Source organism: Hemicordylus capensis, chromosome 3 (genome assembly GCF_027244095.1).
Source record: "Hemicordylus capensis ecotype Gifberg chromosome 3, rHemCap1.1.pri, whole genome shotgun sequence".
Taxonomy (NCBI): domain Eukaryota; kingdom Metazoa; phylum Chordata; class Lepidosauria; order Squamata; family Cordylidae; genus Hemicordylus; species Hemicordylus capensis.
Window position 1 is genome coordinate 86191013 of NC_069659.1, and position 25587 is coordinate 86216599.

The window sequence follows — 25587 nt, forward strand, 5'->3', positions numbered from 1 at the left end:
CCTGGCAGGGAGAGTCACTCTGGTGGCGCTGACCATTTCCCCCCGCAAATGGGGCCATGCAGCTCTACTTGCGAGCTAAACTACAGCCACCCCACGTCTGGTGTCAGATGCAGTGGTGTGGCTGGGGCACAAGGTGTGGCCTCTGAGAGGTGGCAGCCTGGGTTGTTTGACCCCAGGGGTGGAGCCACCATTGGGCCAACGGGTTCAAAGAACCTGGGCCGGTGGCCAATCAGGAGCCACGAGAGTGGCCCCGACAACCCCCCCCACATCTGACGTCAGACACGGGGGCAGTAGTTTAGCTCCTGAGCGGGGGCCACGCGGCCCCTTCGGGAGCTAAACAAAGGTTGGCGCTGCGTTTGCAGTGCCAGCCTAAGTAGCTCCCGAAGGGGCTGTGTGGCCCATTCAGGAGCTAAGACTGGTGCTGCGTTCAGGAGCTAAGACTGGTGCTAAGACTGGGAAGAGCCGCTCCTGGGCTGCGCTGTGAACACAGCACCAGGTTTCGTCTAACTGCCGAAGGGGCCGTGTGGCCCCTTCGGCAGTTAGACTGCTGCAGCGATCCCGAATAGAGCCTCAAGGCTCCGTTTGGGAGCCAGACCACGCCCCCATATCTGACGTCAGACGTGGGGGCGTGGCTATCCCCTGCATCTGATGTCAGACGCAGGGAGTGGGGTTATCGGGGAGCCCGCCATGGCTGCACACGGACCACCGGCGGGCTAGCTATGCCCCTGTTTGACCCCGTTTGCACAATGGTGGCCCCACCACTGGTTATAGTGTATGTCTGAACACGACCTTAGAAGGTTTCCCTAGAATATGCCCCCCTTCTTTTTTGTTTTATAGAACACCTTCTACTCTTAGGCTGAAAATCTATGTAGGGAGGAGGGCTGGACCAGAAAAGATTAATAAAAGTGGAGATGAGGTCGAAGAAAAAATAGGTGGGTATTTGTGAGTGAGTGTGTGAGAAGGTACAAGAGCGGGAGCCTACGAACAGAAAGCACCCCATTGCCTTTTCTTTTTCTGCAAGGATTGCCCTATGGCTAGACTCTCTCTCTATTCTTTTCAGGGAGAAGGATGGTAACTGTAACTCCCCAGGCTTTTACCCTGTAGTTTATCTATTTCCCACCCCCTCTGTTAGTTACTTTAGTTTTATTTAGAATGTAATTTTAATGCTGTCTTGTTTTTTCATGTTTTTGTACAACACCCAGAGTCTTCTGAGTGGGCAGTGTATCAAATGTTTCAAACAAACAAACAAACAAACAAACTGTAGTTCTGGCCTTGGAGAGATTAGTCATCCCCTGCTGTCCCGAACTCCCACGCTTTCCCCTTTTCATTAGCCTAATCCTGTGCATGCCTACTCATAACTACACCTTATTAATTTCAACAGGGCACAATTTATGCTGTCTACTCGCAGTTAAATTAAAATTCAGGATTCCTTCAGTTTCCTAAAGGCAGCTCTCCTGCTTTGATAAACACTTGTCTGGTCTGCACTACAACTACCGTAGTCATCCTGTATGACTCTATGTATTTTTAAAAAACCTTTATCTATGGGAAGGTGAGGTGCTGGAAGCCAGAAATTCCAAGAAAGCTGCGGGAGAGGAGCCACCGAACGAAGGAAGGAATCAGCGGCGTGGTAGTGTAGCAGTCACGGGAACAAGTGAGATTGCGTTTATGTGATATCCGCGTTGCTTCTCGCGGGGATCTGCTCTTCCCAGTTCACAGGGTCCTAAAAAGCCAAATATTTACTACCGCTCCTTGAAAAGCGTAATCTAAGCCAGCCAACAGACGCATGCGTGCTTGGGGAGGAGACAGAGGGCAGGCTCTGCGCCTGCGGGAGAGGAGGAAAAAAGTAGCTGTCAGCTGGGAGCCGCGTCCAATCGGAGAGCGGCGGGTGGAGAAGTCTGTAATGTTGTCACCTGACCGTGGTCGTTCGGCTCAGCGCCTGAAGAAGCTGCGGTGAAGCTACCCCTGATTAAAGGGTGGGAGGGCAGGGGCGATGCTCCCCTGAAGAAGCAGCAGTGGCCGAGGCGGAGCCGGGTGAGTCGAAGGAGAGTCTTCCGTGCGGAGTGGGGTAATTAGGGAGGTGGAGGGTAACACAAGAGGGCAAGGAAAAGAGGTGGCGGAACGCGCATTAGCGCGCAGGCGCAAGCTCTCTGGAGGGTCTCCGGAGTCTACATGGGGTGAGGGTCGACGGTTGCCCCCCCCCCCTGGGCTGCGAGTGCTCGCCCACGAGGCGTCTGATTCTCTTTCTCGAGGACCTGAGCGGGCGTTGGCAGAGGTGGGAGGGAATGCGGAGGGGTCCGGGGAGACCGTATAGGTGTAGTTCTACACGCAGTTTTCTATCGGAGGGGTCGTGCTGTTGGCTATGGGCCATGCCTCAGGTCGGCGCCTTCCCTGGGATCGGGAACGAGTCCATGTAAACTCCTCGGGGCAGAGAATCCTCTCGTGTGAAGGGCCCTCGTGGCTTCTGGGCCTTGGGATGTGTGCGCGAGTGTGGTCTCCCTGTTTAGGAACAGGTGTATGCTGTGGACTGGCAGTAAGACCCAATGGCCACAGAGAGCCAAAAGGATTGGGCTTGGTGATGGTTGCTGCTAGATCTGGAACTAGCAGGACAAATCTGTATGCCTGTCGTATGACCAGAGGGTTTGTACAGACACATCTGTCCAAAGCCAAGAACACTTGGTAGTAAGAAATGCCATTACTCTCTGCTGGATTTCTGAGTGAACGTGCTTAGCATCTATCTATCTATCTATCTATCTATCTATCTATCTATCTATTTAATTCTCCTGGGTGTGCCTTTTGAACGTGCGTCCCGGCAGCCCAGCTGATTGGCTGGGCTGCGGGGGCTCCTGATTGGGTAAGGTGCACCCCGGAGAATTGCCTGGCTGGGCAGCTGCGGAAGCAAGGTGGCGGGCCAGGCCGCAGCAAGGCGGCGGGCCAGGCCGCGGCGGCACTCTCGGCCCGGCCATGGTGGCGGCGGCACTCTCGGCCCGACCGCCCGCCGGCGGCGGTGGCGGCACTCTCGGCCTGGCCACCCGCCCGACCGCAGCGCGGCACTCTCGGCCCGCCCGCCCACGGCGGCACTCTCGGACCGCCCGCCCGTGGCCGTGGTGGCACTCTCGGCCCGGGTGCCCACAAGTGAGATTGCATTTATGTGATATCCGCGTTGCTTCTCGCGGGGATCTGCTCTTCACAGTTCACAGGGTCCTAAAAAGCCAAATATTTACTACCGCTCCTTGAAAAGCGTAATCTAAGCCAGCCAACAGATGCATGCATGCTTGGGGGGAGGAGACAGAGGGCAGGCTCTGCGCTTGTGGGAGAGGAGGAAAAAAGTAGCTGTCACTTGGGAGCGAGCGGCAGGTGGAGAAGTCTGTAATGTTGTCACCTGACCGTGGTCATTCGACTCAGCTCCTGAAGAAGCTGCGGTGAAGCTACCCCTGATTAAATGGTGGGAGGGCAGAAGCCGCAGTGAAGCTACCCCTGATTAAAGGGTGGGAGGGCAGGGGCGATGCTCCCCTGAAGAAGCAGCAGTGGCCGAGGCGGAGCCTGGTGAGTCGAAGGAGAGTCTTCCGTGCGGAGTGGGGTAATTAGGCAGGTGGAGGGTAACGCAAGGGGGCAAGGAAAAGAGGTGGCGGAACACGTGTTAGCGCAAGCCTCTCTGGAGGGTCTCCGGAGTCTACATGGGGCGAGGGGCGACGGTTGCCCCCCCCCCCCCCCCGGGCTGTGTGTGCTCGCCCACGAGCATCTGATTCTCTTTCTTGAGGACCTGAGCGGGTGTTGGCAGAGGTGGTGGGAATGCAGAGGGGTCCGGGGAGACCGTATAGGTGTAGTTCTACATGCAGTTTTCTATCGGAGGGGTCGTACTGTTGGCTATGGGCCATGCCTCAGGTCGGCGCCTTCCCTGGGATCGGGAACGAGTGATTCCGCCTCCCCCGTCCATGTAAACTCCTCGGGGCAGAGAATCCTCTCGTGAGAAGGGCCCTCGTGGCTTCTGGGCCTTGGGATGTGTGCGCGAGTGTGGTCTCCCTGTTTGTGAACAGGTGTATGCTGTGGACTGGCAGTAAGACCCAATGGCCACAGAGAGCCAAAAGGATTGGGCTTGGTGATGGTTGCTGCTAGATCTGGAACTAGCAGGACAAATCTGTCCTATGACCAGAGGTTTGTACAGACATATCTGTCCAAAGCCAAGAACACTTGGTAGTAAGAAATGCCATTACTCTCTGCTGGATTTCTGAGTGAACGTGCTTAGCATCTATATATCTATCTATTTAATTCTCCTGGGTGTGCCTTAGAATGTGCATCCCGGTGCCTGATTGGTTGGGGTGCACCCAGGAGGATCGGTTGCCGGTGGGGCGGGCTGCGGAAGCAAGCAGCGGTAGGCCCGGCGCAGCCTGGCTGCAGAGGCAAGCGGTGGTGGGCTCAGCCTGGCCGCGGAGACAGGTGGTGGTGGGCCCGGCCAGGAAGAGAGGTGGCCGCGTGCCCGGCCGTGGAGACAAGTGGTGACTCACTCAGCCGTGCCAGCAGGCATGGCCGCGGAGTTGAGGGAGGGCAAGAGAGTAGGGCGGGAGGGAGAGAGGATAAGAGAATGGGGCAGGAGGGAGGAGAGAACAGCCAGCCCCAAAGAGCGCACAGATGCTCTGTGCGGGTCCACTCTATTATTAATTCTCCTGGGTGTGCCTTAGAATGTGCGTCCTGGAGCCCAGCTGATTGGCTGGGCAGTGGAGGCGCCTGATTAGCTGAGGCACCCACAGGAGAATTGGTTGCCGTGGTGGTGGGCCCGGTCCAACACGGCCACGGAGGCAGGCGGCGGGCCTGGCCCAACACAGCCTCAGGGGCAGGCAGTGGCGGACCCAGCCGCAGAGACAGCTGATGGTGGCAGACCCGGCCGCAGAGTTGAGGCAGGAGAAGGATGGAGGGCAAGAGAGAGGAGGGAAGGAGGACAAGAGGGTGGGAGGGAGAGAGGGCAAGGGAGTGGGGCAGAAGGGAAGGGAGAACTGCCGGCCCCCAAGAGCGCACAGATGATCTGTGCAGATTGTCTAGTTTGTTTTTAAAAGTGTTATCATAAACACAGTAGAAACTCGCAGTAACTGCTTCCAAGTAAATATTTCCCATTAATTGAGTATGTATTGGGTATAGATAAGAACTAAGGTGATTCTCAACATGCAGTGTTTGTAATAACACCAATACAGTGGGGCATATTGAATGAGTACAGTGTGGTTGAATGGAAATATGAATGCAAGTTATAGATACTGAAGAGAGTAGAGAAATAGTCAAGGACAGACCAACTGGATCAGCTAACAGATCTGATAGATTAATTCTGTAGATAATGAAGTTAGTATTTGTGCAAGATTGGGCCCTTTTGCTTGGACTAGAGGAAGATGTTGCTCTGTTCTTATTATTAATAAATGCGGAAATCTTAGACGGGCACAGTTCCTGCAAAGCACAAAGGGTAAACCAAAATTTGTGAATTTAATGAGCCTGCAATCTCATGGATGCTTTCTTGTGAGCAAGTTCCACTGAGCATAAATGTACTTACTTTTTTGAGTATAATTTGAGTTAAATAAAATCATTAAAGTATTTCCCCAAAGGTTTTTAGGGTCATTTTAAAATTGCCAAAATAAAGCAAATAATAAGTAAGGCCCTCTTGCTTCATCCTTCCTTCTGTATGGTTTTTGTTGTTGTTGTTGTTGTTTTTTGGCAGTGTGATGGAAATATCCAGCTCTGCTTCAGTACTTAAGTAGCCCAAATGCATTTTATATGTATGATCTGTCCCCGCTCCCACAATTTGTGCCAGTGGATGGAGTTGAGTCAGTCATTGTGTGCCAGGATAAATAAAGAGGTTTAGAAGCAAATATCAAATATCCTAATTCAGTAAAACTATCAAAAACATAAAATTATGAAACCTTAAGTTCGTCTTAGGCAGTGTTCCCTCTAAGGTGTGCATGCGCTCACATGTTTTTTTGATGTCTGCTCAGTTAATTTTAGATCCCACTCAAGTTTAATCAGGAAGTTTCCAGTCTGAATATACTTGTACACACACTGCCTTGATACTGCCACCCAGAACAAAATTCATTCCTCACATAGATGAGAAAAATTAGAGAGAACACTGGTTTTAGGCAGGCCTTAGGTGAGCTTCTGGGTGTAGATGAAAACTCTTCTGATCATGCAAACTTTGTAGCAGAGGTAGGCATAGGTGGATTAGGTTGCTGTTTAGTTTTTGATATATTTTGTGATATTGTCAGTTTAGTTGGGTGTTTACTTGTATCTGTCTATACATAAAGATCCTTGGGCCTTGTGCACTGACATGAAATTCCTAGAGATGTGCATCGGTCCGGACCGGCACGGGGGGGGGGTCCACCTTTAAGGGCAGGGGGGGTAGAACTTACCCCTCCAGCCGCTCTTCCCCCTCTGGCGCTGCGATTTAAATCCAAGTTTTCGGGGCGGTGGCGTTCCTCCCTGCTGCCCTGGCCCCCGTCGTTGCCCGGAAGCAGCTGTAAAGCAAACACGTATGCGTGCAGCGTGGCGCGCAGCACGCGCGCCGCAACACACGCATGCATGTTTGCTTTACAGCTGCTTCCAGGCAACGACGGGGGCCAGGGCGGCAGGGAGGAACGCTGCCGCCCCGAAAACTTGGATTTAAATCGCAGCGCCAGAGGGGGAAGAGCGGCTGGAGGGGTAAGTTCTACCCCCCCCTTAAAGGTGGACCCCCCCCGCAGTGCCGGACCGCCGGACTGGTCCGTTTCCAAACCGGTTTGGAGGCCTCCAACATGGCCTCCGAACCGTTTTGTGCACATGGCATAGAAATTCCCAGAACAGAAAACAAAATATAGAGACATTCTTTTATCACTGGTAAATTCCAGACCTCATCCAGATTACCAGAAAAATTGGAAGTCTGGGAAAAATTGATTAATTCCCCAGAAAATATGGAATAACTCTCCCATTGTAAAAGCATGGAGAACAATGCCACCCGACAAACTTTGGCAGTTTTCTCAGGTACTTTGCAAGAAAGAAAGTCTGGTGTTTCATTAAATTATGAAGCAATGAAGAAGCTATAATTTTTTCACTGCACTGCATTTCAATCCGTGTTGTATTTCCACGAAACTTGCTTAAGAAATTGAAAAATATGAAAAAACTTAAGTGCTGGAGATAAAGCTTAAATTCTGGTGTATTATTATTATTATTATTATTATTTACATTTATATCCCACTCTTCCTCCAAGGAGCCCAGAGTGGTGTACTACATACTTAGGTTTCTCCTCATAACAACCATGTGAACTGGGTTAGGCTGAGAGAGAAGTGACTGGCCCAGAGTTACCCAGCTAGTATCATGGCTAAATGGGGATTTGAACTCGAGTCTCCCTGGTCCTAGTCCAGCACTCTAACCACTACACCACACTGGCTCAAATATAAAGTTTGTGTAGGAAAGGGCATTTATAAATGAGACGCTCTTCCAAATTTAGGTTTAGGTAACTTACGTTGCAATTCTGTATTCAGTTACATGTGTGTAAATTCTATAGATTTCAGAGGGATTTAGGTGCAAACAAAAGTACAGGTTTGTAGCTCTGAGAATAGAAGCCCAGAGTGCTGGATTGCAGCCTCTCTTTCATGTAAATACATCTTTTGTGTAATGTATTTTCATGTAAAATACTTTAACGAATAAGTGCAGGATCTTGATTCTGCAAGTAGTTTTAGGTTGGTAAATTGTTTAAGAATAACTCCACAAAAGTTGAGTTGTAACTTAACAAAAAATAAAATAAAATAAGTAGTTTCAAGTGCTTCAAATGAAGAGGTTTATTATATTTATTTAGGAATTTTTTTTCTAAAGCCTTAAGTCATTGATAGTGATTAAGACTCCACAAGAACAGTCATTTGCCCTGAGTACTTTTGGAACTGCCTAATGTAAAAGTCTGACTTGCATTTTTTCACCCTGAATGAGATTATTTGATTTAGTAATGAATGTTCTTCAATTTAATTTCATCTCTGCATTGAGATGTCAAATGAACTGAATGGTTCTGTCAACACTGATTTTAAGAATGCATTGTCTCGTTTCTAAGTGACTAGAATGCACCTTCCTTTTAAAATACTATAACATGGAAAAGGTTTCTGTATGTGTGGGTTTTTGTGTGTGTGTTTTTAAGAAAGACAGCCGTTTTTACACATTCAGTTTTTCATCCACACATGGAATGAATCTCAAAATTTGGGGCAGCATCACAATGGTGATGTTTGATCCCCAGCCACCAACACACTTTCTTTCGCATATCTGCAGCATGCCTACAAGCATTCCCTTGTACATGTATAATAAGCATCTCTCCATGTGATCAGTACCTCTGCAAAGTTCCTGATGATATGGAAAGGTGTGCATGTGCATACAAACATATTTGTGTAAGCATGTTATTATATTACATTTTATATCCCGCTCTTCCTCCAAGGAGCCCAGAGTGGTGTACTACATACCTCACAGCAACCCTGTGAAGTAGGTTAGGCTGAGAGAGAAGTGACTGGCCCAGAGTCACCCAGCTAGTTTCATGGCTGAATGGGGATTTGAACACGGGTCTCCCCGGTCCTAGTCCAGCACTCTAACCACTACACCACGCTGGCTCTCTCTGTCACATGTTGCAAGCATGTGACGGAAAGCATGGATGGGTAGGCAATGGAGACTGCACCACTTCTGCCCTATGGATGATCATTAGATAACCAATAATGTGTGAAGGAGATGGCTACGTATATTCGAAGATGTGTTCAAACTAACATCTTACATGGGTTTATAAGTAGTTGCATGTATAAACTCCTTATTATGGTTTTAGACATGGCAGTGACTTAATGTAACTTATAAAGATCTTTACATTAAAAAGGCACAAGTGCAGGGGCATAGCAAGATTGGAGGGGGCCCAGAGACAAGATTTTAAAATGCCCCCCCCCCTCACTGAAGCTCAGCTCATGAAGTAAAGAAATATTAAATGAGGCTGAATAGTGGTAACAAAAAGCATAGTAAATTTATGTGTGTGTGTGTGTGTGTGTGTGTGTGTGTGTATCTCCTATGTGCCAAAATAGAACATCATCCTAAATTATTTTTTTAAAGATTTTGTAAATTGCAGACGATGCAAGTTATTTAATGGTCCTAGAGAAAGACATGCTGTTCTGGTAGCTCCAGCTCTTAACACTCACATCAATTTCGGAGGATGAATACAACTGAAGGAAGCCTGGGTGAGTGTGCAGCTGGGGGAGTCAGTCATGTGACTTGCCTTTGGCGGGGGGGCCCAATGCAGTGGGCCCCCAGACAACTGTCCCCTTGCCCTATTATAGTTACACCCCTGCACAAGTGTTTGCAGGGGCAATGACAATACTATAAAAACTTCACTTTTAACACAACTATTGATAATGGTAAATAGAGGGAATAAATGTGATATTTTGTAGTAGCATTGTAGTGTGTAGATATTTTGTGGAAGTACTTTTGGGGGGAGAATCTAGTAGTTTGCTTTCATCCAGTAACTTCTGGTATGATGCATATTGGGATGTTATCTGTCCTCATCATTCCTCAGATAATTGTTTGTAGGATCTTTTCAAAATTTGTTCATCAGTTTGTTCGTTGAGGGAAATTCTAAATGGTTAAAGAGCACAAAAAGAAAGGTGTGTTATTAATATACTACTATATCGTACTGTATTGTATAACGTTCTTTCAAGGTGCATATTTGCTTCACCTTAGATCTGTGAAGGGGCATGTATTGCCCTTTTAAATTTCATATAGTTCCATTTTGCCATTTTCAGATCTTTATGTGTGGGTTTGAATACATAAGATCAGCCCTGTGGGATCAGGCCCAAAGCCCATCTAGACCATCAACCACACATTGTTTCACACAGTGGCCCACCAGATGCCGCTGGAAGCCTACAGGCAGGAGTTAAAGGCATGCCCTCTCTCCTGCTGTTACTCCCCTGCAACTGAGGCATCCTGCCTTTGAGGCTGGAGGTGGCCTATAGCCCTCTGACTAGTAGCCGTTGATATACCTCTCTTTCATGGTTATCCAAACCCCTCTTAAAGCCATCCAGGTTGTTGACTGTCACCACAGCTTGTGGCAGAGAATTCCACAAGTTGATTATGCGTTGTGTGAAAAAAATACTTCTGTTTGCTGGTCCTAAATTTCCTGGCAATCAATTTCATGGGATGACCCCTGGTTCTAGTGTTATGTGAGCGGGAGAAGAATTTCTCTCTATCCACTTTCTCCACACCACAATTTTGATTTTCTAGACCTCTATCATGTCTCCCCGTAGTCATCTTTTTTTCTAAACTAAATAACCCCCGGTTCTGTAGCCTTGCCTCATAAGAAAGGTGCTCTAGGCCACGATCATCTTGGTTGCCCTCTTCTGCACCTTTTCCAGTTCTACAATGTCCTTCTTTAGATGTGGTGACCAGAATTGTACGCAGTACTCCAAGTGTGTCCGCACCATAGTTTTGTATGAGGGCATTATAATATTAGCAGTTTTATTTTAAATCTAATATTACTATTATTCTCTTGTTTACACAGTCAGACAGGTGTTATTGACTGGTTTGTTTTATCCAGGCATCGAGTCCTTCTCAAGGACCTAGGATGGCTGAATTTTATTGTCAATGTTTTTGTTGTTGTTGTTATAGATATCTTCGCAGTATATAGGCTGTTCCCAGTAAAGCTGCTTTTTGTAATTGGCTGATGGTGATTTCTGTGGCCCCTATGGTGTTGAGGTGCTCTTCAAGGTCTTTTGGGACTGCACCCAGGGCGCCAATTACCACTGGGATTATTTTGGTCTTTTTCTGCCACAGCCTTTCAATTTCAATTTGTAGATCTTGGTATTTTGTGACTTTTTCGATTTCTTTTTCTTCTATTCTGCTATCCCCTGGTATTGCTATGTCGATTATTTTAACTTGTTTTTCTTTCTTCTCAACTACAATGATATCTGGTGTATTGTGTGGCAGATGTTTGTCTGTTTGTATTATTATTATTATTATTATTATTATTTCCTAATCCTAATATCTCATTATAATAATAACCTAATTATTATTATTATAACATCCTTATAATCCCTAGCATGGAATTGGCCTTTTTCACAGCTGCTGCACTTTCAACAAGCTGTCCACCATGACCCCAAGATCCCTCTCCTGGTCAGTCACCAACAGCTCAGATCCCTTCAATGTATACTTGAAGTTGATGTTTTTCATCCCAGTGTGCATCACTTTACACTTGCCAACACTGAACCACATTTGCTATTTTGTCACCCACTCACCCAGTTTGGAGAGATCCTCACAATCCGTTTTGGATTTCACTACCCGAAAGAGTTTGGTATCATCTGCAAATTTGGCCACCTGGCTGCTTACCCCTACTTCTAGATCATTTATGAATAAATTAAAAAGCACTGGTCCCAGTACAGATCCCTGAGGAACCCCACTTCCTACTTTCCTCCATTGTGAAAACTCTCCATTCATCCCTACCCTCTGTTTCTTCAACCAGTTAGCAATCCACAAATGTACTTGTCCCCTTATCCCATGACTGCTAACTTTCTTCAGGAGGCTTTGATGAGGAACTTTGTCAAAAGCTTTTTGGAAGTCCAGGTATAACACATTAAGGTAACACTTCTTACTACATGGAAAGCTATTCTTAACAAACTGGATAGCATTTTAAAATACTGTGAGAAGGCACAGGTATTGACCTTAGGTTTGATATGTATCTGAATATTTTCTGTATTCCAAAATCTGTAATATATTTTCAAGCAAACAGTGGCTGTTCTGTAACAAAAATATATTTGTTAAACTGAAAACTTGCCTAACAGGTTTGTTTAATGTCTGGGAAAATAAGATAATTAACTGCAGTGCTTTTTCATTGAAGTAGCTCACCATATTAATCAAATGTTTATACATTGAATATTTGAACACACAAGCATTCTGGTTACTTTAGAGAGTGTTCAAAAGAGTAACAGAAACCAGTAAAATGCTTGAAGCTACAGCAAGCAAGTATGTTTCAATAAAGTGCTGTTTCATGCCATGTCAGCATAACATAATGAATCAGCAACTCTTTTTCTGTTGCATGCACGCATGTGAAATAGATAATTTCATCCATAAAAGGCAAGGTGGCTGGGGTGGGGTTAGATAAAGACTGCTTTCCCTACTACTATCATTTAAAAGCCAATTCTAATTTATTTATCTGGACTTCTAAGTGTGCAGTTTATTTGAATAACAAAACTGATGCTTTCCACCTATTGGGGAAAAGTGCACTATAAAATAAAGTATCATTGGGTTAGACAAAGGCAACTGTATTAAGTATTTGCCACTTGTTTTCTACAAATTTATGCAGTTGTCTTTATTTAGTAGATTAGAGAAGAGAGATACTTTCTTCTTGATGATAGATAGCAGTGTTTCATGGTAGAAGATCTCTCTTGTGTTTTTGTAGAGACTTGCAGTATGAGACAGTATTCTTTATACATGGACATTAATGTATAAAACCTTATTAACAGTAGATACCCAATTGTGCCCCTTACTTTTCTCCACTGAGAGATATAAAAGGCCAAAGAATAAACAGCTTACATTCAGCATGATAGTTATACTTTCCATTATTTGATGTTGTTTAATATACTGCCTTTTAAAAAGATTTCAAAGTGGTTTATATGGAAAAATATATTTTTAAAAAATACTTCTCTGTCCCCAAAGAGCTCATAAACTTGGTATGGCACCTAAGGGCTCAGTCTGACATACTACACATTCGGGATGTTTGGTTCTAATTTGATGTGGTCACCTTTAATAAATATGGGCCCCCTTACTACAGTTGCTGCTTCAGTCTTCATGTAGATCCTGAGGGGTAATGTCTGCTTACAAGCATTGTTTGTTCCATGGATTTATTAGTAAGGGTGTTTTGTATAGCACTAGTAATTTCAATAGGATATAACGTCGGAAGTATTCCTAAAGCTGGCAGTGAGTGGATTCTGAATGAGCAGAGATCTGTTTCTTGTTTTTCAGCCTAGTTTCCAGTAGGCTTATGAAATCATCTGGCATTTTGTGTGTCTGTGTGTGTCTCCCTCACCATCAACTTCGCAATGCCTGGACCAGTATGAATCAAATCAGTTACAGTTGTAGGGACACATAGTGACACCTTAATGGCATAGATCATGATGATGTCTTCCACCCCAGTTCAAGATGGCAGACATGTAAACATTTGAGGTGCAAGTGGGCTAACTTGTGAACTAACTAATTTGAACCAAATTTGCTACAGCTGTAGGGGCACATGAGAACACCTCAATGGTGTAGTTTGTGATTATGTCCACCCCGTTCAAGATGGCAGTCACATAAACATTTGAGGCGCAAGTGGGCTAACTTGTGGAGCGTCTAACCCATTTGAACCAAATTAGGTACAGCTGTAAGGACAAATAGGGATGCCCCACTGGCATAATTTGTGACGATGTCATCTACCCCACTCCAAGTTGGCAGATGCGTAAATGTTTGAGGAGCAAGTGTACCTCCAAAATTAGAAAAATTCTCATTTTTCATGGGATAACTTTCAATTGTTCTAGTTGAAAAATGGGTCATTTAGAAGAAATCCTGTTATTACATTCCCCCCCCCCCTTTAGATCAGGGCTGCACAACTTTGGCTCTTCAGCTGTTGCTGGACTACAACTTCCATTATCCCCAGCCATAGTGGTCAGTAGTCAGGGATAATGGGAGTACTACTCTTGATGGTTACAGGCTATCTCTGTAGACCCAAGGGGAAAAAAGAAAAAACCTCATAAGAGGTGCCGCCATGCCTCTTCCCCTGAACCACATGGTCAGGGAAAGAGGAAAAAGAACTCTTCCAAAGGGAAGAAAAAGGAAAGCGAGGCTGAGGGGAGGAATCTGGCTACTCTACCTGCTCTGCGGCAGAGTGAAAGGATTTTAGTTCAGACCGCCTGCAGCGATTCACTGCGGCGGCTGGGAGACCGGGGAACACACGTGGTTGGCGGGCTGGCTGGGGGGAGCAGGTCCCTTCTCTCCCTCACCCCCCCATGCCCATCCACACTGGGCTTGTCCTGGGGAGAGGCCTCAGCCCCCCTCCCGGTCCACTCCCCCCCAATTGCCCTCCCCTGCCAGGCAGGATGATTGGCAGAGAGGCGGCTACAGCCACCTCCATTGCACCCCCCGCCGCGTCTGCAGCGCTGATCACTGCTGCGGCTGCTGGGGAGCCTGCCGCCACTGGGGAGCCCGCCGCCCTTGCAGCCACCTCCGCCATTTTGGCTGAGGCCACCGTCGTTGCCCTCACCATGGGGACCGCCGCCTCGGCAGAGTCCGCAGCCACGGCGAACCAAGGAGGGGCCCTCACCGAGCGGACTGCCCCCTCGGGGGGTCCGCCGCCATTGCGGCCGCTCCCGTGCTTTCAGCCATTTCTTCCTTGGCGGCCGAGGCCGCTTCCAGTACGGCCATTTCTGTTTGGGCCGTCCCCCCTGCGGGGACCGCCTCCGGGGCAGCCGCAGCCGAACGGCCCCCATCGGGCCCCACGAGCGCAGCCATTCTGGCCTCCCATCCCCTATCGGAGACCATACTGCCCACTGCTGAGACTGCCGCCATTGCGTGCTCCAGCAACCTAGTGGAGGGGGTGACAATAGCACCACCTGCTCGTCAAATTGTAGAAGACGCCTTTTTCGCTCCACATGGCCATGACTACCTTATAACTGGAAACCAACAGGGGGCAGGCCCTGTAGCCATGCAAGGGCTGCATAACATTACCCAGGAGCCATCTGGCGGATCCACCTGGGTGCATCAGACTGGAATGGAGGTACCATACATATGGGCGTGGGGGCTGGCAACCCCCACCACCGACAGGGTGGAGCGGCAGGGCGAAGTCCATAGACCTCTCACCCTTGCATCTGGTGACGATAGGCGGGTGGGCGAAGTCCGTAGACCACTCACCCACGCCGCAGGTGCGAGAGCACAAAACATGTGCCAGGAGGACGTCTTTCTAAGGACAACCTGCTGCCAGAACCACCCGCACCACCTGACGAGTCCTTATGAATCCAGGTATGAGCACCCCTCGTTACCCATTCGACACCAGGTAAGTGTCGCGTTTGGGGACTCGGAGCAAATGCAGGAGAGAACGCAATGGGTGCGGGAAATGATGGCCAAAGAAATGAAGATTAATGCCAAAGCTCTTTCACACTCTGTTAAAGAAGCAGTGGCCAGGGAGATGAGAAAAGTCTTTAGTCTACCCCTGGGTGCCTCTCCGCAGCATACAGCCGGGAGAGCACGGAATAGGTCCCCTTCCTCCTTGTCCGAGGACAGCCTGGAAAGAACTCACCTCTGCAGTCGCACCTTAAGGCCCAGACGCACCTCAGAGGGCACCTATACTGGCAGACGAAGCATTAGAGCAAACCAAGCGGGGGGGGGGAGGAGACATCCCCATGCCGGCTAACAGTAGACACCCCTCAGCACCAACCCCTAATCCAAGGGACCACAGCGAGCCCGAGGAGTCTGATAAGGAAGGGGAACTTTCGGAGGAGGAGACCCCCTCAGATTCCGAGCCCCATCCTGAGATTGTTCTCCCAGAACATGTATGAGGTGATGCTATCCAAGGCCAAGAGGGTCATTAACGCTGCAGCCCCTCAGCCAGAGCCACAGGAGACATCAGTCCAGCTGGCACTGGATGTTTTTCCTGTAGCGGGGCACCAATGCCCTGTGGTACCCTTCCCGTCACTCTTCCGGAATACCATGCGGGCCGAATGGACTAATCCCGCAGCCATAAGACACACAAGTTCATTTCCCAAGAGGTTTTATGTTCTCCCCGATGAGGCTATGGCAGAGATCGCAGTGCCCAAAATATACCCACCCATAGTGGCTCTAGTGTCAGGGGCAATTGTGAATAGGGAAGGGGATGAACAACTTAAAGGCCCTGAGGATAGGAAAGCGGATGCCCTCCTACGTAAGGCCCACGAGGCGTCGGCTGGCTCCCTCAGGGCCTCGGCCGCCACCTCTATCATGGCACGTGCATCCGTTTTGTGGGTGAAAGACCTCCTTACCAAGCTTGAGCCAGGCCAGACTGTACTCAGACAAGGCCTTCATGGCAGACGCAAGCCTGGATTCTATTCAAGCCTCTTCTAGAGCAATGGCGGCTAACGTGCTGTGCAGATCACTGTGGCTCAAAAGCTGGCAGGTAGATGCGAAATCTAAATCCAACCTGGCCTCCACACTGTTCAACGGTGGCAACCTTTTTGGTGAGGCGCTAGATGAAGTCCTGGTAGTGACACAGGACAAAAAGAGGGCCATGCCCACGGGCCGCAGAGACTCACGTAGATCTTTTCGTCTTAACCGACCTTCCTTTTGTCCCTACAAGCAAGGTACCGCTTTCCGGGGCCAGTGACAGAATCGATTCCAGGGACGACCCCAGTGGGGATCCAGTAACCACTGGCACCAGAAAAAGAGGTCAGGCCAGCGACAACAGTGCTTTGCTGTCCCCCAGACGGGAGGACGGCAAAACCGTAAGCAAAATTGACTATTTACCAATAGGGGCCAGGCTGCAACACTTCACCACCAAGTGGGCAGCCTCCACAAAGGACAGGTGGGTCTTAAATACACTGGAGTCGGGCTACTGCCTGGAGTTCAACTCCTTTCCACGGGAACAGTTTCTAGTCTCCCCGAGGGTCAGGAACAAGATCAAATACCAACAGATGGAACAGGCCTTAGCCCACCTGCTACAGATTCGGGCCATAGAGCCTGTACCCTCGAATGAACTAGGGCGTGGCGTTTACTCCATTTTGTTCTTGGTACCCAAGAAGGACGGAACCTGGCGGGCAGTCCTAAACCTCAGACGGCTGAACCGCTATATTCGGAAGCGATGCTTCCGGATGGAGTCCCTGCATTCTATCAGGGAAGCAGTAGCACCTGGCGACTACCTGGCATCAATAGACCTGAAGGAGGCATACCTTCACATACCCATTGTCCCTTCACACAGGAGGTTTCTAAGGTGCTGCTACAACCGGAAACACTTCCAGTACAGGGCCCTACCATTCAGGCTCTCTTCGGCCCCACGTGTCTTCACCAAGGTGCTGGCCGCCCTGGTGGGCCACATGAGGCTGAAGGGCCTCAGGGTCCATGCTTACCTAGATGACATTTTAATTCGAGCACACTCCCTTCAGCAGGTGAACACAGACACCCTGAGGGTTCGCCAGTCACTACAATCCCACGGGTTCCTTGTGAACGAGGCCAAGAGCCAGCTCCAACCGTCCCACACCATTCAGCATTTGGGAGCCTGGTTCGACATGAGGGCGGCCACCATATCCCTCCTTGTAGACAGGAGGGAGAAACTGTGCGACCAGATCCAACCGCTCCTAAGCCGAGCGCAGGTGGAGGTCATGACACTGGCTCAGGTTCTGGGGTCCATGATTGCATGCAGCAAATGCCTGCCATGGGCAAGGTGGCATGCACGTCCATTACAGTGGATGCTACTACCCTTCCTGACGATATCACGAGCTGCACAAGGCAGCTGATTCCACTCCCATGTCAGGTCCGGCAGTCCCTTCGCTGGTGGCTGTCCCAGAACCTGGAAAGGAGGAACCCCCTAAGGGAGCCCGACAGGATCACCGTCACTACAGATGCCAGCCTGTCAGGATGGGGAGCCCTTTGCGAAGGGCAGACAGCCCAGGGACTCTGGACTTCGGAGGAGGCCCAACACAGCATCAACTGGTTGGAACTGAGGGCCATCAGACTGGCCATCCACCACTTCTCGGGAGTCTTACAGGGGCAGCATGTGTTGGTCAGGACCGACAACGTGACTGCCAAGGCTCATGTGAACCGACAGGGCGGAACCAGGTCCAGATCCCTAATAGCAATAGCAATAGCAATAGCACTTACATTTATATACCGCTCTATAGCTGGAGCTCTCTAAGCGGTTTACAATGATTTAGCATATTGCCCCCAACATTCTGGGTACTCATTTTACCGACCTCAGAAGGATGGAAGGCTGAGTCAACCTTGAGCCCCTGGTCAGGATCGAACTTGTAACCTTCTGGTTACAGGGCGGCAGTTTTACCACTGTGCCGTCAGGGCCTCCTCCTAATGGAGGAGTCATACGGTCTATTCCTGTGGGCAGAGCCCCATCTGCAGTTGATCAGGGCAGAACACCTGAGTGGCATTTCCAATGTTCAGGCAGACTGGCTCAGTCGCCAGACAGTGGACCAAGCAGAGTGGGCGCTCCACCCGAGGTCTTCAGGCAAATTCAGAACAGCCTGGGGAGTCCACAGGTGGACCTGTTCGCATCCCCAGAGAACACCAAGCTACCCCGCTTCTTCACGAGGTTCTTCCATCACCTCGCAGAAGGCACAGACACTCTGAATGCCCCTTGGCCACAATGTCTCCTGTACGCCTTCCCACCGATAGGACTGATCCCTTGGGTAGTGGCGAGGGTCCGTCAGAGGGCAGCTCAGCTCATTCTGGTGGCCCCCTTCTGGCCAAGGCGTCCATGGTTTGCCGATCTGGTGCTGCTCTCAGTGGTGGAACCGATGCCCCTTCCCCTGCGGCCAGACCTGCTGTCCCAAAGGCTGTTACGCCACCCAGACCCGGCGTGGCCCCAAATTCACGCCTGGAGTTTGAGCGCGCACTATTAGCAAACAAGGGATACTCCAAGCCAGTGCAGGACACAATTCTGGCCGCCAGGCGCCAGAGCACCAATAGAATTTATCAGACAACCTGGGCTGCCTTCCTCTGATGTTCAAGGCGTAAAAGAGTCGACCCAGCTTCGGCCAGGGTTCCCCATGTTCTGGCCTTCCTCCAGGCAGGCCTAGATCATGGTCTAAGACTCAGTACACTAAGACGGCAGGCTTCGGCCTTAGCGTCAGTACTCAAGCTTAAAGGTACAGGGGGCCTGAGTTTACACCCCTATTTGTCACATTTTTTACGCGGGGCTACCAATCTTTCTCCACCTCCAGTCCATTGTTTCCCTTCATGGAACCTCAATAAGGTCCTAAACACTCTCACGCGCACACCCTTCGAACCACTGTCGACCATTCCCTTGAAATACCTATTGTACAAAGTTCTCTTCCTAGCAGCTATCACCTTGGCATGCAGGGTGTCAGAACTGGGAGCACTCTCGGTTCGGAAGGAGCTCTGCATATTCCAGCTGGACGCGGTGGTCCTTAAGACGGATCCTACCTTCATACCTAAGATCAACTCTGTCTTCCATCAGTCCCAAGCACTGGTGCTACCGTCATTCTGTCCCAGCCCGAAGCACCCACTAGAGCGTAAATGGCACACCCTAGATGTGCACAGGGCCCTGTGCATATACATTTGAAGGACCAAGGACTTAAGAAGGTCCGAGGCTCTTTTCGTGTCCTTCCATGCCAGGTCCCTGGGGACCAAGGCTTCCAAGACTACCCTGGCTCGCTGGTTGAGGGCTTGCATTGCCACAGCCTATCAGGCCCTATCAATCCAAGTGCTGCGGGGAATTACAGTGCACTCCACCTGCAGTGCAGCTACCTCGGCGGCATTCACAGCTCAGGCACCACTGGGGGAGATTTGCCGCACAGCCACGTGGTCATCCCCCTCCCCCTTTCTAAAACACTATAAAATTGACTCTCTAGTCACAGAGCAGGCAGCCTTTGGGAGGACTATTCTGCAACAGGTGGTGCACAGCTGAGAAGTATCCACTTCTCCCCCACAGGTACCTGTACTGCTCTGGTAGGTCCCATTGTGAGCCGTGACTTCCTACTTCAAGGGAGAAAGAAACATTGGTCCTACCATGAAGGGTCTTTTCTCCTCTGAAGTAGGAGGTCACGCGGCCCACCCGTGGATCTGACACATACTTTCATCAATAGACTGCACTCATTGAGGCGTCACTAATGACTTCTATATCAGTACTAACGATTCTAAGTCTCAGGCATTCTGTCCTCTGTCCTTCACCCCTTGCATGCTAATCTCTAGTCCGTAGCACTGTGAGCTACGCAAACAAGCCAAGAAATAGCACCGTGAGCAGGGACTACCCGTCATGAGGCATGACAGTCGGAACTGGGGAAGTGCACCTGGGCATGCTGGGAGGAGGGGACGGATCATCACCTATCTAATCACCTGAGACTTCCTGTCTATCTGGAGCAAGGAGCAGAAGATTACCCATTGTGAGCCGTGACCTCCTACTTCAGAGGAGAAAGAACCCTTCACGGTACGACCAATGTTTCTTTCCCTCCCCTAGCTAGTGTCTTGCTGTACATCTTGAGTGTTGCCAAACTCTGCCAAAAGCACTCAAAAGCACTTTGCACTCTCACCCAGAGGGCTCTGTTCCTCCAGTCCTGCCCAAGTATCAGAATTTTTACTCATAGAGTCCTAGGCATTTACTGTGCCTAGTTCGGTCCCAGTAGCTCAAATTCATAGTACATGAGAGTAGGGATGAGCCCAGACCGGTCCGGAGGCCATTCTGAAAGCCTTCGGTCCGGAGCGGACATGAGGGCGGTCCGACACTGGTGTGGGGGGCTCTTTAAGGGCGGGGGAGGGTGTACTTACCCCCCCCCCCCGCCACTGCGTTTCCCCTGCCGGCACGTTCGTTTTGAAAAGCTTTTGGGGCAGCAGGATTCCTCCCTGCCACCCCTTCCCCTAGTCGTCAGCAAAAGGCTTCAAAAAGCCTTTTGCACATGCGAACGTAGCGCGCACACGTCTCTGTGTCACATGCGCGTGTGACGTGCGCACACGCAAAAGGCTTTTTGAAGCCTTTTGCCGATGACTGGGGGGAGGGGCGGCAATATAAAATTTATATTGCTTGCCCTTTTGTCTTTGGATATCATGGATCCAGCTTTTAGCATGCTGCCCCATACTCCTCTCACATACCCTGCCAAACAGATTTTCATTAAGAGTAAATAGATGGATTGGTTGGGGAGATAATATCTTTTTTGTGATGCAGTTTGGCAGTAATTCAACATACTGCTTTAGCTACTTACCGAAGTCGTTCACATGACTGGGTGGGGAGGTGGGCAGGCGGCCACCATCTGGGGGAATCCCCCAATGCATCATGCATGTTGTGCAGTGCATTATGGGATATCTAGAGCTCTGTGCTGCAGGCATGCAGCGTGGATTGTCTGTGAGTGTAGTCCATGCTCCCAGAAACAGGCAGCCATCATCTGAGGGGAAGGTGAGTTAAAGACTGGTCTCTTGAGACCTTGTCCCATGAGGCAACCCTCCTCCCCCACTCTGACCCAGCCGAACATCCCTTTCCCTACCCAATTAACATGCTGTTGATAGCAGTACCGATTCAGTGGAATGAGATATCTACCAGGTAGAGATCTCCCCACAGAATTCTCCTTCTAAGCACCGCTTCCGAGCGACGGATTTGAGGTTCTTTTGGCTAAGGCCATGAGGACAATTAATGCAATATCCAACCTAGAAGCCCCATCTAACAACCAGGAGTTGGACACAGGGATTTTATTTTTTTTTTAAAGAGCCCCCCACTATTTTTCATGGCAGAAGGGCCCGGTCAGCTCCTGCTGCTCCTGCTTGGGGCTACTGAGCCCATTGGTGTAGGCAGGCGGACGAGGGATTGGCCTGGGCTTGTCAATGGCCTGAGGGGATCAAGAGGCTACAGCGGCAGCGAGAAAGGGCCCGGCCAATTGCTGCTGCTGGGCAGAGGCAGGCAGGCAAAGGATGGACCTAGGCCTGGGCCTGTCAGCAACCTGAGGGGAGCGAGCAGCCATGTCAGCAGCAGCAGCAGCAAGCAAGGGCCCGGTCAGCTGCTGCTGCTCCTGCTTGGGGTACTGAGCCTGTTGGCAGAGGGAGGGAGGCAGGCGAGGGACGGGCCTGCCATGGCCGTGAGTGGACCAAGAGACCACAGCGGCAGTGAGGAAGGGCCCGGCCAGTCACTGCCACTGCTGCTCGGGGCTACCGAGCACATTGGCGGAGGCAGACAAGGGGTGGGCTGGGCCTGTCAGCGGCCTGAGGGGAATGAGTGGCTATGGCGGCAGCGAGGAAGGGCCCAGTCAAGGAGGAGGAGCAGGAGTGCTACTCAGGTGGGGGTGGGGGTGGGGCGGGAAGCAATGACTTAAGCAGGGATGGCTGGGAGAGGGGTGGGTGAGAGACAAGCAGTGTCATGGAGGGCACTGAGGGTGTGCGAGTGGGGAGAGACTGGGTCAGAAGCAATGATAGCAGAAGGAATGTGGCAGTGTGGGGGGCGGCTCAGGTGAGGGTGGGGAGGTCTCTGGGGTGAGGGGCTGTGATGGTGGGGCAAGGGGAGCAAACAGGTACTAGCATATATTCTCTGTGTAGGTTCAGCTAGTAAACCATTAAAATACTCTGAAACATTGTTTTAACTATATCTGTTTTAAATGCCGGCAGAGACTTTTGCCTAAGATCATGAATATGGCATAATAAATGAAGATTTGTGCATGAAGTAATATTTCTTGTGACACTAGTTTGTATCTTTGCAATATTTTGATCAATCAATTTATTTAATTCTCTTATGGCTGACTGAAGAGAGAACTATGTGGGGATGTGTGGCAATCCCCGCCCCCACTGCAGCCACGACTGATGAAAAGGGGTGGAGCTGCTGCTCAGGCCAGGACAGACAATGGGCTTAGGAGGTGACATGGCAGCAGCATGGCCACCCCAAAATGGCTGGCTGACTGGCAGGGAGGGAGAGAGGGAGCCGGGCAGCGGGCAAAGCAACGCTGCCCCGGAGGAGGCCTCTGGCAGGCTTAGGAGGAGGTGCGGTGGTGGCAGGGCGAGAAGCAGCCTGGCAGGGAGGGGGGAAAAGCCCCACCTGCCTCAGGAGGGAGGAGGTGGTGGCAGGCCTGGTGAGGAGGCAGCTGTTGCCAGGCCAGCTGGTGGCCTGAGGAGAAGCGGCTGTTGCTGGGCCACCAGCGGGCTGAAGGGGAGTGGCCACCAGCAGACCAAAGGAAAGCGGCCATCAGCAGGCCAAGAATGAGGGCCAGGTTGTGTGTGGGGGAGCGAGTGAAGTGAGTTGTGTGTGGGGGAGAGCAAGTGAAGCGAGTTGGGGGGGAGAGCATGAATGAGAGGGATATGGGGGGGAGCGGGAGCGAGAGGAGCGACCCCTTGTCAGGCCAAAGATGAGGGTCGGGTTGTGGGCGGAGAGCGGGAGGGCACGTTGGGGGCACGTTGGGGGCGGAGAGCAGGAGGATGCTCAGTGTACTACCGCACAGATGCTCTGTGCGGGTTCAGCTAATTCATGCATTATCTATACACCTCTAGCAGTTCAGACAAGTGGTCTGTTGTAATGTATGTGTAATAAATTTGTGGAATACACAGAGGAGTCCATGAACAGGATGTAATCTGAAACTAGAAATTCATGTTTATGGAAGTTGATCCATGGAATAAATTGCCGCACCCCTCCACCCCCCCACCCCCGCTTACTATTTGCTGCTCACATGAAGAGACCATTTTCTTGGCCTGTAATTTGCATCAATGAGTGGCTGAAAGTAACTTCTTGACAATCTTTGCTGATGTATGTTAATGTACACTTTTCAACAAAAAAATTCAAAGCAATTTACATTACAGAAAGTGTGGGGAATGGTTCCTTATCCCAAAAAGGCCACATAACCTAAAAGGAAATACAAGGGAGATGGTAGGAACAGCCACTAAAGAGAAGCTGTGATGGGCTAAATTGGGAGAGTTTCTCTTATGCTGCCGAATATCAAAAGCACTACTTTAAAAAGGTCTTCCTTGCCCATTCAGCAGGTTCGATAAAGTTATTTTGGTGGTATTCTCTACTACTGAGCATTTTGTGGTGATGATTCTTTTTTCATTCTCAGGTGTGAAGAACAGAAGCATGCTTTCCTCTGAGGCCATCACTAACGTTTGTGATACAGGATGTCTTTAAGCGAAAGAAACAGTGTGGTTTTTGCATATGAGTCTTCAGTGCACAGTGTCAATGTTCTTCTCAGTCTTGATGAGCAGAGAAAGCAAGATCTCTTTTGTGATGTTACCATCTTAGTGGAAGATCAGCGATTTCGGGCTCACCGGTCCGTGCTTGCAGCATGCAGTAGCTATTTCCATTCAAGAATTGTAGGTCAGTTGGAACCTGATCTTAGAGTTATTTTACCTGAAGAGGTAAGTACCACTGCAGATCATACACTTCCCATGTAGACCATCATGGGACACTTGTCTCAAGTTAAATTTTATCCCTTCTCTGGGACACAGATATTATCATCAGAGAAAACATAAAACTACTATTTAGAATTGCTAAGTGTGTGACAGGATCATGAATGGTTTGAATGGTTGTTTATTGAAAGGACTTTTAGCCCCTCTGGCGCAATACCACTCTCAGACTGCATAATTTAAGATGATAATAAAAACAATTTAAAAAAAATCAAAATATAGCAGAAGATAAATTATACCACCCATATCCTGAAGTAAAGGCACAGACACAGAAATGGGCATCAGGGCACAGGCTGGTTGGTTGGAAGTGGTGTGGTGTAGGAGCCTGGATCTCCCCCCCACACACACGTCAAAATGAGGGCATATGAAGCTTTCTTCATATTTATCTGGGTATTAGTTTTTAACCACTACTTTGCAAGATGGTTGGGCAGGCTTCGGACACAGTTTCCAGCTTCGTATGGGGGGTTTCTAGCTCAGTACAAGTTTCAGCCTTTGAGCTGAGCCATGCGATGGTTGGGAGGAAAGGAAAGGGTTAATTTGTCTTTGGGCATGTCATCATTTTCTTGGCCAGATGCCAAGAAAATATGAGTGAATTTGAGTGCTTATATGCACGACCCTTACATCATAACCAATGCTTGCTGGATGGCTGATGACATGCCCACAGTCTGGCAATGCAAGCAGCACCGCAAATGCTGGGATTGAGTCTGGGAGGACTAGGAAGAGAATGGGATGACTCTAGCCAATGGATGGATGTAATGAAACCTCAATTACTGGATCATATGTGGTGCGATTCTCAGCTTCAGCACTTAAACCTCAGGTACACCAATCTACGATTTGGTGTTATGACTGAATTGGGCCAAGATCTTCATCAGTTATCACAGAGAATAACTGTACTTTTGCTTATGGTTTGATATAGGGGCTGGTATGTCAGCACAGTTGTCATCCACTGATCCATCTGAGTGACCACCTTCTCTGATTGTTTCATCTAGCTCAGTCTGTGCTCTAATTATAAATTGCCATAATTCTATCTACCAATCAAAGAATGTAGACATTTACCTTCCATTTTATGAAGCTTGCCCAGTAACTGCTGGGCGGGTAGGGTAGTGTGGTGTGGGTTGATTGTGTATGGGGAAGGGGCAGACTGAAACAGAAAGGAACCCTGGAAAAAAAATCACTTTCTGGTGTTGATTTCAACCATCACCTCTCTATGAAAACTGTCATAGATGCAGGTTGTAAAAGGGACACTTTATGAGACTATAGGAGGCTCTTGTTATCCAGGGTTTTGGCACACACTCACTTTTCATGTATGCATGTTTGGGCAATGTATACCTGACCTTGTTATCTGCTGTATGTGTTCACGTATCTGTGGTTCTTGGTGGCTCAGTTCTACCCTTGTATGATCATGCTCTTGCTGCATGTGCTTGTGGGTTGTGAGAGGAGTTTGGAGGACGATGGTGGTGCACTTTGGTCTGGGTTTTTTTTAGAGTTTTGTGCTTCAAAAAGCCATTTTGGGTGGTATTATTTTTACAT

The 25587-nt window shown here is 49.4% G+C and overlaps 1 protein-coding gene across 9 annotated transcripts in view; it reads left to right on the forward strand.

The window, feature by feature from the left end:
• The first annotated feature begins 909 nt into the window (after window positions 1-909).
• Window positions 910-25587, forward strand: part of BACH1 (BTB domain and CNC homolog 1) — a 37634-nt gene continuing 12956 nt past the window's right edge. Inside the window, exons 1-2 of one of the 9 annotated variants that reach the window (XM_053309339.1) lie at window positions 910-932; window positions 23712-24009. In XM_053309339.1, the coding sequence (XP_053165314.1) occupies window positions 23770-24009 (240 nt within the window). In that variant the 5' untranslated portion in view covers window positions 910-932; window positions 23712-23769. The other 8 variants (XM_053309336.1, XM_053309331.1, XM_053309341.1 and 5 more) reach the window with 8 other exon arrangements.